Raw genomic sequence first — 16,200 nt, 5'->3', positions numbered from 1 at the left:
CCTAGTGCCTAACCCTAACTGTCCTTCCTACTGCCTAACCCTAACTGACCCTCCTAGTGCCTAACCCTAACTGTCCCTCCTAGTGCCTAACCCTAACTGTCCTTCCTACTGCTTAACCCTAACTGTCCCTCCTAGTGCCTAACCCTAACTGTCCCTCCTAATGCCTAACCCTAACTGTCCCTCTTAGTGCCTAACCCTAACTGTCCCTCCTAGTGCCTAACCCTAACTGTCCCTCCTAGTGCCTAACCCTAACTGTCCTTCCTACTGCTGTCCCTCCTAGTGCCTAACCCTAACTGTCCCTCCTAGTGCCTAACCCTAACTGTCCTTCCTACTGCCTAACCCTAACTGTCCCTCCTAGTGCCTAACCCTAACTGTCCTTCCTACTGCCTAACCCTAACTGTCCCTCCTAGTGCCTAACCCTAAGGAAAAAAAATAAAAACCGTCAACCATTTCTGTGTCAACCATTTTTCCATGTCAACCTTGTGTACTTGTCGACCTTCTGTACTGTTGACCATTTTTTTTCACATCGACCTTCTTCCATGTTGACCTTGTGGTGTCGACCAAATAATTTTCGGCCTTTTCAAGGGAACACATACTAAAGATATTGTGGATCATGGGCCTGATTCAGCTTTGGTCGCAGGTCTGTGTTCGCACTCACCCGGTTGGTGTTTGCGTTCTGCGCATGCACCGCAGTGTGCATGCGCGAACCAGCCGATGCGATCGCGGATGCAAACGCTGCGGATACGCAGAGACACAAGTTAATGAGTGACAGCAAGTGCCGTTTGGGGGTGGAGAGGTGCGGTGGTCAAAGGAACGCAGGCGTGGCTGTGCGTGTGAACGCCGTTACAGAGGCGTTCATAATTAAGCCAGAGCGAGGCATGTCAAGCTCAACCACAACTCTGTGTCTGGGTCCGATGTTACTCGACGTTACCGATGTTTTCGCTGACTTGCAGATGAATGTAATGGGAAGTGGGCGGCTTTATAAGCTGGGGGGTGTCTTGGTATAGTGCTGCGATCGCATTCATTTGCATATTTTCGCAGCGAGCGGGTGCGTGCGATTGCAGACTTGCGATCCGCGCTGAAACAGGCCCAATATCCACTGATGAATAATTTCAAATGGACACTTACTAACATGTTGATTACATCGTCCTAGCGTTTAATTTCTCTGGACTGGTCACTTATAGCTTTCTCCATGATTATTACTAACTATAGTAATACGTGAAGAATCATCCTGAAAAATCACCGCTCACATTCTAAGACGACTGGTTTTGCAGGATGATAGTTGCTACAAAATACTAAATTATTCTGTATACGATTTGATTCGTGTTTGTATTGGATATAACAAATTCATTACTTGTATAGAAGGGAAAGGGTAAAAAAGATAAAGGAAATAGGAGGAGGTAGGTCTTCAATGTGGAGGATATTCAGGGTGACCAAGTGTCCCTGTTTGCCCTGGACTGTCCCGGTTTTGACAGTAAGTCCTGTGTCCCGGGCAAACCTCCCAAGGATGCAGAAGGTCCTGGTTTTCATCTAAATGTGTGAAAGGACATGCGACATCAATACGGTCGCTTAAAATACTGTAACACTGTTTTTGGTGTCGAATGGATATGCCAAAAAAAAAATCCCAAGCAATAGGATAAATTCGCCAATCTGGCAACACTGTAACAGTACACTGAGCCATTTACAATTTAATAGATCATACATTCTTGCATCAAGCTCTTAAATATAAGCAAATTGTTATCCTGGGTCCTTGACCATTAATAGACAGCCTTTGAGGTGTAATTCAACACTCATTTATAGACACGGAAATCTTACTTTCTGTGTAGGTAACACAGGTTTCACTGAAAACTCCTGCTTATCCAGCGCCAAAGCAGAACACCCCCCTCCCCCCATACACTAGTATGGCGGTCTAGTCATTTCCTAATTCAGCAAGCTCAGAACAATACGGAATTTTTGGAATTTGTTAGTGTATTTAGATGCCATTTGAGGATGGCGTAATTAGCCCTGATCTTCTTGTAAACCACTTTTCCAGCCTTGAAATAGTAAGACCGTGAAAGGAATGTGCTCGTGTTTACACTAACTTCTTCTAGTCTGATAAGGATGTGTCCCAGGTTGACCCTATAAAAAGTAGGTCACCCTAAGCATACTATACAGGCCACAGTCTGTAGTGACCCAAACAATGTCACATGATGCAGCAAAAGACTCGGAAGTGCCGCAATCTCGCAGCATTTCACCCAGATCCATACATATCAATTAACAACATAAATATGTGTATGTCACACCACACTTTGAACTAAAAACGCAGTTAAAAAATAATACCGGAAAAAAGACGGATTTTGCAGAGCTTAATGTTTTGCAAGATGCGCCCAAATCCGTAGAGAGCGGAGACAGGTGGCTAAATAGTGGAGGTACGGCCGTGTCTCCAACAAAAAAATTATGCACGGCGCCACCGCAACCTGCAATTGGTGGCGCTGTGTGCCCCTCGGCCAGGGGCAGATTGGGAGGAGGGGGGGTGGAAGTGGGCTCACTCCCCTTCACAAGCAGGATGTTCTGAGCTGGAGAGAGAGACTGCTACCAATGACAGGTAAGAAGGGGGAGAGGTAACTCCTTACCCCCCACTCTGCACCCCTGGATGCGCCTAGTTGTACAATTGTAACATATGTGTCAGATTTACATCAGGTGAATGCACCGTATTGATGCGTGAATAAAATAAAACAGTAGTGTATGCACCAGATTTACGGCAGGATATGTGGGAAACAGTGATAGCAGTAAATTTTAAAATGACAGTACATAATTCGTACAGAATAGTACTTTTATCTCACATAGGGCGGAATTCAATTGATTATTCCCCCCTTCGCACCCGACGGAGCTATTCTATTGTTGCTCCTGTCGGGTGCGATCAGCTGCTAGCGCTCAATTTCAGCTCGCAGCCCCAGAGGGGTGCGGGCTGAAATCGGCGAAAAGTGTCCTGTATGGGCGCCCAAACGGCACTTTTCGCGATCGTGCCCAGCACTTTGGTCGGGTTAGCCGTTTTACGCGGCTAAACCCGACCACTTTGGATGCGATCAGCGTGAAACGCTGGCACAATTGAATAGCGGCCCGCGATCTCCTGCCACTTTAGACGGGAGATGCGGGCCGCGAAATCAATTGAATTCCGCCCATAGAAGACAGTCTGGGCTAAATGTAATAGAGTGTGAGCCTGCGTCGCTGCGGCAATACAAGTGATATATATATGCCCGTATTTTTTCAGCAGCAAGCATGTTAGACCAGCTTGCTTTAAAAATACGGGCATACTCGCATGCATTCCCGCAATTGCGCCAGCTCGCACTCTATTACATTGAGGGTCTCTGTGTCTGGGCATAATAAATAGGACGTCACATTTACCATGTACAATATAATAAAATACAGACGCAGATATGTAATAAGGATGCCAGTTACTGTAAGTTAAATACCAGGTATCTGTCATTTTCTCCTTCAACGCTCAAATAAGATTCTCTTTTTCTGCCACAGACGGATTGCAAATGTAAGTAAATAAGGCAAATGGAAAGCACCAGCCATATTACAAATGATATTATATCAGTGGGAGGGATCGAGGCGAACTCACCCAATCAGAAGCGGCTGTTGAGCATCATCAGCGCTTATTTTGCACACGGGATCGAGCACCCGCAAGTGACGCACCTGACATCCCGCTCTTATTCCGTCGCAAAGTGTATATTATCTTAATAAATGTGAGCACATGGGCGTTCTAGTGACATCTGCTGGTGATCTAGAGGGATTTAGGCCCTCATTCAGAGCCGTACGCTCTGAATGAGGGCCGGGCTCCATGAAAATGGAGCGTCCTCCTGGACGCTCGTATAGCTGTGGGTCACCACCCACAGCCTATACGAGCGTGCAGTTTGATGGCCGCGATGGTCACGACCATCGAAATTGCGAGCCGGAGCCTGCGGTTGAGTTTTTCAACCGCAAGCTCCGGAGTGATTTTGGCTCTATCAGAGCCAAAATCACTCCCACTGACATCACTAGTGATGTCAGTGGGCCGGCTTTTGACGGGAGGCGTTCCCGTGGGAACGCCCCCCGTCAGGGAGGCACGCCCCCGGAACGCCTACCAAAGGGGGCGTGCTGTCAATCAACATTGACAGCACGCCCCCTTTGATCGGACACAACGAGCGAAGGACTTTCCTTCGCTCGTCGCGTCTGACGCATGCGCACGACGGAGCTCCCTCCGTCGTGCGCATGCTCAGTCCATAACATCGACCCACTTGCGAGCGGATAGCCGCTCGCGAGTGGGTCTGAATCAGGCCCTTAGTCACAATGGCAGGCTTGTTAGTATTTATCTCAAAACCTCTTTATAATAATATGCATAGGTGTGTGTATGTATACACACACACACACACACACACTCTCTCTCTCTCTCTCTCTCTCTCTCTATAGGAAAGAAACATGCACTTACTGCAAAATAAGGGTCTGATTCAGCAAGGATCGTTATTCTGCTAAAACGGACGCAACGCAGTTGCTAATATCAGCGTTGATATGCAAATAATTGCATTCGCATTTTGATCGCAGGCTCACATAAGGATGCCCGCCTCCCCTTACATCCGTATGCTTTGGCAATAAAGCAAAATAATCGGTAACATCGGACCCATATGTATTGTTAAGGCAGGTCAGACCTCACTCAGGAATTGCTCACTTCAGTGCACGCTATCAGGCCTCAGGCTGCGTCTGGTATCACAGTGAATAATTTATGCACACCTCTACAACAGCATTTTAACACACTGGCATGCCTGCGTTCCCCCGACCACCCCCCATCACCACCCACAAGCGGCACTTCCTGTCAATCACTCTGCCATGGGTCTGCGTACACACTGCTATCTCATTCCCGATTGCAGTGGCTAGTTCACGTAATGTATACGCACAACGCAACAATCGGGCGATTGCGTGTGTATTAGCAACTGCGATCCTTGCTGAATCACCCTCTAAGTTCATAGATAGGGTGCATCCACAGTGTGTGTATATATATATATATATATATATATATATATATATAATTATAAATAAACATTTAGTTACTTACTAAATATAAAGTTTAAAAAATAGAGGGAACTCCACAATTTCATCCAAGAAGTAGAGCATTTTATTTACATAACACCAGCGTATAAGAAGCACTACGACATTTCAGTCCCATTATGGATCCTGGTTATACAGCACCACAGAAACAACTAAGGGGTACATTTACTAAGGTGAGAGTTTTTCAGAAGTGGAGATGTTGCCCATAGCAACCAATCAGATTCTACTTAACATTTAACTAGCAGCTTCTAGAATATAATATCTAGAATCTGATTGGTTGCTATGGGCAACATCACTTCTAAAATCTCTCACTTTAGTAAATTTACCCCTAAATGTGGAGAAGTCAACATAAAAAGGGTGACTTCTCCACACTTAGGGCCTGATTCAGAGATGGCCGGATTTGCAGTGCGGCACACAAGCGGCTGTGCAAATCCCTCTATCTCAGATGCAAATGCAGAAGGCGGTGTCAATTGCAGACTTGCCTACCCTTCTGATTTGGCCGGGAGCCTCCCGAATATCAGGTGCCGCTCTCGGCCCCACGGAAAGGCAGGCAAGCCTCCCGGCGGCCGCCGACCCACGCTTCCACCCCCCAGATTAAACTAGAAACCCCCACAGCGGGGGGGCGGTGACGCGGTTCACGCTGAATTGCGTCATCGTGGCTTCCCCCCTTGCTTCACAATGACATTTTTTGGCATTGTGAAGAGGTGGCGGGGCCACGTTGACGCGATCATGCGGCTCTGCCCATGCCCCGCGCCCCTAATGAAACATCATTAGCCGGCCACGCCCCCCCGCTGTGCGCAGACATTTAGCAATGTCGGCAAGTACGGTCAAGGCCCCTACATACTACATGATATCATTGACGATTTGGTCGATTCTGAAACATCGGAACAACAAATCGATAAAATATGTGTAGTGTGTATGCACTACTTCATGTAGTGTGCGCTCCCGTGGGGTCGTCAGCCTCATCGCCTGAACTTATGTGCTGTATGTAAGATCAGGTGGTGCGGTAGAGAATTCCGGAGGGGGGTGGGTTCATGGTGTTGTGCTGCACAACAAATTTCAGTGCAGAAATTAAAAATTAGAATTTAAGGAAAAATCTAAAGTTCCAACTGTCACTTATCTCTGACATTCTCAGGACCACTTTTCTGCTGTTCTCTATGGTGAATTTTTGGGAAGACATAACTCAGGGTAGAGGGTGAATTTAGACTTTATTATTAGGTAGCTCTTCTTCCAGGGTAGGGCCTTTTGGGGCTCAGGTAATTGAGAAAGTTCCAGTTTTTAAACTTTGACCTCACAATTGCGTCATTCTAGAGATAAGAAGTTTCAATTCGTTGCGCAGCCTCAGTAGGTGCCTTCAGCAGGTGTACTCACTGTGGCTTCACCTTGGTGCACCAAGATGAAGTGCATTAGCGGCGGGGCGACACGGCAACGGTAGCGGGCGGAACCGGTGGCGGGGACCCAGCGGCATCGGTGCGGGCTACAGCAGCGGCGGTGGTGAGGGCTGCAGGACCCGGTGGCAGACAGATGCAGCATGCATGGATCTAGGAGATCCGTGATGCCTGCATCTGTGTGTGATAAAATGAAACATGAACGGTATCAATGATCAATGAGATCCGTCTGTGCTGATTTAAAAAAAAAAAAAAATGAATGTGTCAAAAAAAAAAAAAACACTGCGTGCCCCCTACCCCCCCAATATGAACAACCAGCTCCAGGCTTTGCATACCCAGTCCTGATAAATACAGGGGACAAATGACGTAGGGGTCCCTCATATTAAGCACAACCAGCACTGGGCAATTCAGAACTAGTCCTGGTTGCCAAAATACAGGGGACAAATAGGGGTCCCCAGTATTCAGCACAAGCACTGGGCTCTGAGCTGGTCCTGGAAATACAGGGGGAACAAATGCGTAGGGTCCCCCTGGATTTACCGGAACCAGCACTCTACCCTTTCTAGCGGGGGGTTAATGCCACAGCCAGGGGAGCCCTTTCACCGGGCCCCCCAGCCGAAGCATCACCCCTGACTACTAGTCAGCCCAGGCCGGAAATCCCTGGGAAGCTGGGGACCCCCCCCAATAAAGGGGTGCCCCTCTCCAGGGCACCCCAGGCCCAGGCTGATAGCCCGGGGCTATCCCCGGCACTCCTGGCTGGTGGGTGCCGGGTTGATTGTGAATAGTATGGTGCAAGTAAAGACTTAAATATATTGTCTTTTGCTGTGGAACTACAGCTCCCAGCAAGTCTCCCCCGCATGCTGGTACTTGGAGAACCACAAGTACCAGAATGCGGGGCATTATGAGCCCGCTTGTACCTGTAGTTCCACAGCAAAAGAAATAATAAAATAGACACAAGACACACACACCGTTGAAAGTAAAAGTTTATTAACACATACATGCACACACACATGTACACACACAAGCGCACACTATCTCACATACTCACCTATGTATCCCTGAAGCCAATCACGTCCGCTTCTCCATGTATCTCATCTGCGCAGCTCTATCTTCTGCTCAGACCTCAGTTGCATTGACTGCATGTGTGTATTCCAATGAGCACATCATTCTCTGAATTAGCAGTGCCACCATTTTGTGAGTGACAGCAATCTCACTCTGTGAGAGTGCCGAATCTGCAGTTAACCACAGGGTGTTATGGCATGCTATATCTCTCACTCTGTGAGAGTGCCGAATCTGCAGTTAACCACAGGGTGTTATGGCATGCTATATCTGTATTGCACAAGGCACACGTCCATCAAGGCGTCAGCCTTAATGATCGGAATTTCATTGCTTTTTTAAGTTAGATTGTCAAAAATTCAATACGTTTTGTGAAATTCAAATCATGTCTAAGAAGCCATAATGGGACTTGTGAAACCGTAAGTTTTTTTTTTTGTCTATGGAAATTACACACACACACACATGTGTATATATATATATATATATATATATATATACATATATATATATACACACACACACATATACATTATATATATATAAAGTGTACTTTGTGTACTCCGTTTGAATGATAGAAGCAATTTTGAAATGTGATCAAAAGTGTCATTAACAACAGACATATTTTCTCACTAGAATTGTTCCTGTCCATCTTCTAAAATCCAAACATTGACTGTTTCCCCCATCATTTTTGTAGATAACGCTCTGGACTCTTCTTCTGTCCTTGCTGCTGTCAGCGATGATCACATGCGGGTCTCCTATTCCAGTTATCAGGGGGCAGCCTGACGCAGAGACCGACTCTGACATGGCGGTGACCTCCGACCCCAGTAGCATCGACTTTGTACTGGAGGAGAACATAGACTTAACCATGAAACCTACATGGAGTAGCACATACGGTGAGAAGAATTATTATCTATTTATAGTTCGGGCAATAACGTAAAGAGTGTTATGTAAATCATTAAAGAAGAATAATCGGAAAATTCTAACAAATCATTTACAGGAATTGTAATATTAGATTAATGTTGTGCTGTGATTTATCCATTTGATATTACATAATGGCCGCATTCCAAATCATTACTATGTGTAATGGGGCCCACACATCAGCAACCAATTGGGGTAATTCACCATTTTCAAGTGATTGTGTAAAGTGATCTACAACATATGGGGTTAACCGATTGCTGATTCCGACCAAAAAGTGATCGGAATCGGTAAATCAGGTTGTCCAACATATTCGAATTAACCTACCAACCAGGGCTAACTGATTGCTAGCTAATGGTAACGATCTGCCGATTTGCCGACCGTTACTAGTAAAATGATGAGCCTTTCATGATTGGCAGATTTGTTATGTGCTGAAAATTATCTACAAGTCACTGGAAAATATCGGCAATGTACTGGCGCATATTGATGGATTGGAGAATCGTGAAACCAGGCTAAAAACAGCAGAATAGTTGAGTCGTTTTTTACTTACTGCTGATGTATAGGCCCCTATGGACTGATGAAGGAACAGATAAATCGGTCTTATTAGGTGAAAGTATTTCAACAAGAGTATGCTTGGTCAGTAGTGGTATGTTCAATGCATATTACTTCCAGGCCCTCAGCCATGTAAATGCCAAATAAAAATATCCCTCTAAGCCCAAACAATTTGCAACACTGATCAAAACAAAGTTATAGGGGATGTTTCAATTTAGGGATGGCCATCGACCATCTATGATTCATAATTATCGATGGGTTATGGTCGAAGTTGAATGCTTTTGCCATCGATGGGGGAGAACCAGATGGGTTTCCCTCCATCGACGTCTAAGCATAACTTTTTTTTTTACAAGTTCTCGGGAGTATAGCCCCGTCCCGGCACCCATTAAGCCCCGCCCCCAGGTGCTGATTGTCCCACGGGCCAGTCAGTCACAAAACAGGGATGACCATTGGTTGGTGAAACCATCGCTTGTCATCCATTGACTAGTTTGTAGCCATCGATGGCTACTGGTTATTTTGCCATTGATAGTAAAACCACCGATGGCCATCCCTATTTGAGACGGCGACTGTCAGTGCCAGGCACCTGACGGAACAATTCAATTGTTGCTCTGTTCAGGCGAGAGAAGCCGTCAGCATTTCAGCTCGCCGCCTCCTGAAAAGGCGAGCAGAAATGTGCTAAAAAAACACGTGGTTTGGGCGCCCAATGGCTATACGCGGCTAAACCTTGCCTAATTGTGCCCAAAACAATTGAATTGCTACATTGGCTCCCACTAGTTATCACAGCCCTCAAAACAATTGAATTGTAAAACGGAATAATAATTAAAAAAAAGTTTAACAATATGACTTCATATATTGTATGAGAGTGCACAAGTTCATCTGCTGTTCAAGTCTCTACGCACTAATAACTCTATAGTTAATCTGCTGACAGTTATAGACAAGACTTTAGTAAGAGTAAGAAATGGAACTTGAAAAGTATAAAAACAAACAGAAAATTATGAATATCATCAAAGTTAAAGTATCTGATACTCATTAACATGTTCATATTTCATTTTAGAAAATATAACATCTGATGGCCACAGCGAAGACAAACTACAAGACAACATCCTATTCCGTGCCGAACGCTCTCCTGAAACCTTGGTTAAGCCAAAGAAGAATCAGAAGTCTGGTAAACATGGGAATGGTAAGAGAGGAAAAGGCGAAAAAGGCTGCAGCAAGCAAAGGCTAAAGATGAAAGTTAGAGACCTCGGATTGGGATACGACTCTGACGAATTGATTATTTTTTATTACTGCACTGGTACCTGCCAACCGTCCCGCACTAATTATGATGTCACGCTCACTAATCTACTCAAGAACAAGAACATCACGCAAAGCTCTCACGGACGGGTCAGCACCCGCCCTTGCTGCCGGCCAACTGGTTACGCCACGGTGACATTTATGGATGTCAAGCAAACATGGATATTAGTGGAGGAGTTGTCTGCGACCAATTGTGGCTGCGTGCACTGAGATCCTTGTTAGACCTTCGGAACAGGAGGTAGGAATAAATGACAGCTCCCTGGTATAAACCAAGAAGCGCCAGAAAAACAGAGACGGTCATGCAGTCCTAAGCCCAACAGGAGAAGCAACGGGTGGTACGTGCCATTTAACTGTATAGAACTGAAATGCTGGAGGCAAAAACACTCCCACCCCTCCCTGCAGTCTGCAGATCAGGTTGACGGTCCTACAAAGTTTCACCTGAGTTGTCTAAAATGTACAAACTTGGTTAAAAACCATTGCAGCAGGCTTCACACAAAAGGTTCTCCACAAAAGGAAAGCTCTCACGGAGGTGGAAGATTTTCTGTCATTAATAATAATGATGATGATGATGATGATAAGGAACAGCAAGAAAAAAAAAAAAAAACAGAAGTAAAACCTCAATGGGTGCCTGACGTCTTCTTTTGACTGTTGAGTTAAAGTCTTCATAAATGACCAACATGCAGTTTGGGGAATAGAAGTTACAACACAGGGAAACCTTAAGTGTATTTGAAGCACTCGGAGCTCTAATTTTGTTACAGTCGCCAACCTACGGTGTTATGAGGCGGATGCAGAAAGTGGACACAAGATTACTGTAAGCGACAATCGCCGTGTGAATAAACTGAACTGTTTAAAATCTGCAAATAATCCGGGTTAAATATAGCAAACTATACGGGAATTCTGCTGGGATTGTTTTGGGGCCTTTCCAGTCAAGTGCTAGAAAAAAACCAATGGAGATGGATGTATTAATTCATAGATTTACTCTAGTTTCATGAGGTTTGAAGGTCATTACACTAAATGGTTAATGATAAAATGAGACACCCTTTACAACAAACAACAAGTTTTCACCACAGTCTCAGTCACAGCTTTTACCTCCTGAGAAATACGGTTTTGCCTGTGTAACAGGAAATTTCACTTTTATTCCACAATCTTACTGAGAATTAGGACAACTATAATAAATCCTAGCAAGACTTACTTAAAAATCCAGCCATGACTTTTAATGGTAATGATAATCTCTTTTAGCACGTTACCATTTACCACAGAAAGTAATAATTGGTCTTCTTCCCCTCACTGTACAGCGGCAGTCTGAGACCATTTTGTGTGTGATACAGCAACGCATTTCGCACTCCCGAAAATGCTCAGAATAGAAGAGCAACCCCCTTGCCTCAGGAAGGAGGTCCGCCCGGATTACATTTTTGTGTTTTATCTAATTGTTTTTCCGTACACTGTATACACATACCTTAAATATGTGTGCTGTTAGTTGTTTACAAAGAAGTCTAAATATGTCATAACAAAACAGTAAAGAATTTAACGCTGTATGTATTCACATAGGTCTGCCAACATAAAACCCTAACCCAGTGGTTTCCAAACTGGGTGCCACAGGGCACTTGCAGTAGTGCCTCGGGTTGGTGGTCCAGTACCAAATAAAATGATTTTTAGTTAGTGTGATAAGCAAAACCAGCGCTAATAGCTGTCAAATAAAAAAATTTGTGGACATGAAGAGCCCTATCAACCGCAACATAACTGAACCTAAGGGTGACATATAAGCACAATTTACTTTATTTAATTTTTCAATAAGAAACTTTTGGCCAAGGGGTGCCGTGGAAAAAATGCTGATACTCTAGGGCGTCGTGATTCCAAAAAGTTTGGGAACCACTGCCCTAATTCAGCACTTCTCGTCTCCTAGTCCACAATAAATGCCACATTTAGAAATATGCCTATATTTGCTATTGGGGTATATACATATTTCCTCAGCATACAGATATTAGAAAGACAGGAAATGTTGATATTACATTACATGATGTTTTTGGTTGCTGTATTTAAAAAACAAAACAAAACAAAAAAAAACAGAAAGTAAAACAGCCATCACATAGAAGGACCAGATGTTTGTTTGTTTTTCTACGGATAAATTCTAAGCTTATCGGGAATATCTGCACATTTTCCTCTATTGTGATATATGCATGGCAATGATGCAAAAATGTTTATATTATAATAACTGACACATGAAGCTGACAATTCCAAGGTTTCAAAATAACCTGGCAGCAGTATAACTAGAAGCGGTTTTGTTTCAAAGCCGTAAACTAATTAACATTCAAAACACTTTGGTACTTTGCTATTTCACATTTCATACTTCTATAGCTAACATATTATATAGTCTCGACTCTTCGTTGATTTATGGGTTGATGCTTAACCCCCTGATGTGTTACCTAACATAAACACAACACAAGGTAAATACAGGGGGTAAAATCAAATTGTTCCACCACTTTATTCACAGACAGCTCGTACACAAATAAGCACAAATAAAACAATGATCACTGTAAAACTCAAACTGAATTATGCAATAAATACAATAAAGTAGCAGATGCATAATACACAAAAAAAAAAAAAACCTGAAACGGAAAACAGGAAAATTATTTTATATAAAGCAAAATTCTATGTGGACAGCTCTTATCAAGTTCTCCAAAAATTGAGGATGGAAGAGAAAAGCAACTGAATTTATTAATTTATATCAAAAAAATCAAGAATATAAATGAATAAAGATTGTGCCCCCAAAAAAGACCGCCGCCTGCCCCCGACTACTAATAGAAACCCTTGCAGCGCGGGGAGGGGGGGGCGCGACGATGACGCGATTCGCACTGAATCGCGCCCACTGCTTCACAATGCCTTTAATTTCGGCATTGTGAAGAAGGGGCGGGGCCACGATGACGCGATCCTGCAGTCACAACCCTGGCCCCACCCCCAATGCAGAGTCATTGCCCGGCAACGCCCCCCCGCTGTATGCAGGCATTCAGCTCCCTCCCAGAAGGAGGGAGCTGAATGCCAGCAAGTATGCTTTAGGGGGGTATTCATGAAACCCAGGAGCGAGATACAGTGGGGAGAGATAAAGTGCCGACCAATCAACTCCCAGCTGTCATTTTTCAAACACAGCCTGTAAAGTGACAATTAGGAGCCGATTGGTTGGTACTTTACCTCTTTCCACTTTTCTCTCCAAGCTTTCATGAATACCCCCCTTAGTGATCCCAAGTGTGAAATAAATCTTACGCAGTTAAGTACTGTATATAAAAGGATGTCCAAGAACTACCCCGAACCCATGACACTGCATCCGATTCAACAGGCGCTGACAACCCTTCTACCCTCGCTGACAACCACTGATCCAGGGGCGTAACTAGGTATTTGAAGGCCCCATAGCAAAAGTGTGTAAGGGTCCCTATGTACCACCCAATGGTGAAAAATTATATAACACATGTAACTTTGACAATGAAGATGGGCCCCCCTCAGCTCCGGACCCCATAGGCGCTGCCCCCCTTGTACCTACGGTAGTTACACCCATGCACTGATCTCTATACTCATATTCATTTGCTGCTACATCAATAGAAAAAAACATAATTACATGGTTTCCCATCGCCCAGACCACCAGTGGTTCTCCAGCTGTAGTAGATCTGTGACTTGTAGTTCCACTACAAATGAAGAGCCACAGTTTCCATAATTTATGGTGTTAGACCACCAAAAAAAAAATACCATTAGACTGTTATATAAAGGGTACTTGGACATGACTACATTAGTATGCCTAATAAGAGGTACAGTTTCCAAATAACCACAAGCACCTACTTAGGACCTATGTACAGGGGATGGTGCTGAATTATCTTGGTGATCCGAGGAATCCCCCCCAACGATAACAATGTCAGATAATATTACAAGAACAAGACAGACAAGTGACTCTGGCAAATGGAGTGGTTTTTTTTTTTTTGCAGGATAATAATGAGTTAACCCCTTACAACCAGGCACAAAGACAGCGGTATTCACTCACTTCCCGACTCTGCAATACCAGCAACCTACCCCCCCCCCCCCCCGTCTCTGCATGTACAGATATAACATTACATCCCATACACTACACCCGGCTTCTCCGCAATGAAAGCTGTTACATTTACCTAAACAATATATCACGGTGTGCCTCACTGACCTATTTATTACATCTAACTTATTTATTTATTGGTTGTATTCTGTATGTCTTGTTTTCCTTTTTTAAATAATATTTATATCATCTCTTAACCTTGTTTATATTTTGTGATGTAGTCAATGTTTAAAATGTATTTTTTTTGTTTTTTACATTAAGTCAACCTACCTTAATCTTGGATCTGTTATGAGGGGCCAGAAAGGCATTGCTTATTCCAATTCAGGACCTTTGTGGGGGCAAGATAACCCAGCACAGGATGCATTAACGAGTCATTGGTTACATCCAACATGTTTGTCTGTTAAATTAAAAAATATAAATATATTGTTATATAGTTTGTACCGTTTTACAGAGATATTAACCAAATTACTGTTTCTATTACAATAAAAGTATATTTTTGTATAGATGCCTGTTTATTACAATATAGGAATAAAAGCGCATACTACATCACCCTTTTCTGCACGTGTAAACTCTTAAAAAAACAGTAGAAACCCACAAACACAACTGATGTAATATAAGGTTACATTATTATTACTTGAACATATAGAAAACCCCAGCGGGCAACGGTATAACAATAGCCCCAGCCAGCATGCACAAGTCATCTCCCCAGGATCCCACAAATGGGACTGTATGGCCGGGTACACATCAGAACTAAGGGCCTGATTCAGAGCCGGACGCTCTGACAAGAGCGCTCACTCTGAATCTGGCCCATCCTACCTAAACTTGGAGCGGCCTCCTGGCTGCTCGCATAGCTGTGGGTGACCACCCACAGCTTATGCGAGCGGCCAAAAATATGGTCGCGATGGTCAAGACCATCGCGACCATCGGGCTTGCGACGAGACCCTTGCGGTAGGGTCTCATCTGCCGCAAGCCCGGAGTGCTTTTGGCCCTATCAGAGCCAAAAGCACTCCCACTGACATCACTAGTGATGTCAGTGGGGCCGGATCCAGACGGTAGGCGTTCCCATGGGAACGCCTCCGTCTGGGCAGCCACGCCCCCGGCACGCCCACCAAAGGGGGCGTGCTGTCACTCACCATTGAGAGCACGCCCAATTTGGTGCAAGACCCCGAGCGACAGCTTCCCCGTCGCTCGCCGGGTCTCGGCGCATGCGCACGATGGAGCAGCCTCCGTCGTGCGCATGCGCATTTGGCTAACATTGACCCGCTTGCGAGCGTTCAGCGCTCGCAAGCGGGTCTGAATGAGACCCTATGTGTACCCGGCCGCTCCGCCAGCCGACATATCGCACTTTGCGTACCAGTGAGGTGCGGTGAGGTAAAATGGCTTGGGAGGCACTGGCAGTGGCGTGCAGTGTGATAAATGGCTGGGGAGGCACTGGCTAGTGTCACAGCCAGATTTCCAGATACATATATGAACCTGAGGGTTCATGTGGGCATTATACAAAGGTGCAGCAATATATAGTGCTGGAAATTTGGTGTGTTTTGATCAGGGATGTGCAGAAAAGGTAGGCAAGGGAGGCAGTGCCTCACCTGCCATACAATTTTTACTTCACAGTTTTGACCATAAAAATTATTAGAATAATACAAAGAAGATATTTATAATATTTTTTTTGGAGTATACCTAAGTGTGACAGGAGAGGCTCTGCCTCACCTGACCGCACATCACTGGTGTTTACACACTGCACGATCCAGTGGTACGACGGCGCGATGTACAATGACATGCAGTGTTTAGCAGCATGGCATCGTACACGATATCTTCTGATTCACCGTGCAGCACGGCCAACCAGAAGATATCAAGCACGGCCTGCGG

The 16,200-nt window shown here is 44.7% G+C and overlaps 1 protein-coding gene across 1 annotated transcript in view; it reads left to right on the top strand.

Annotated features, from left to right (window-relative positions):
- ARTN (artemin) overlaps positions 1-12,347 on the top strand; it is a 37,753-nt gene extending 25,406 nt beyond the window's left edge. The window contains exons 4-5 of the mRNA XM_088455596.1: positions 8,200-8,398; positions 10,027-12,347. Coding sequence (XP_088311722.1) covers positions 8,200-8,398; positions 10,027-10,475 — 648 coding nt within the window. The 3' untranslated portion in view covers positions 10,476-12,347. The remainder of the gene's footprint in view (positions 1-8,199; positions 8,399-10,026) is intronic.
- The last annotated feature ends 3,853 nt before the right edge of the window (positions 12,348-16,200 follow it).

Source organism: Taudactylus pleione, unplaced genomic scaffold, assembly GCF_031769625.1.
Source record: "Taudactylus pleione unplaced genomic scaffold, aTauple2 ptg000662l, whole genome shotgun sequence".
Lineage (NCBI taxonomy): Eukaryota > Metazoa > Chordata > Amphibia > Anura > Myobatrachidae > Taudactylus > Taudactylus pleione.
Note: the sequence above shows the minus strand (reverse complement) of the source record. Positions and strands in the feature narration are given on the sequence as shown.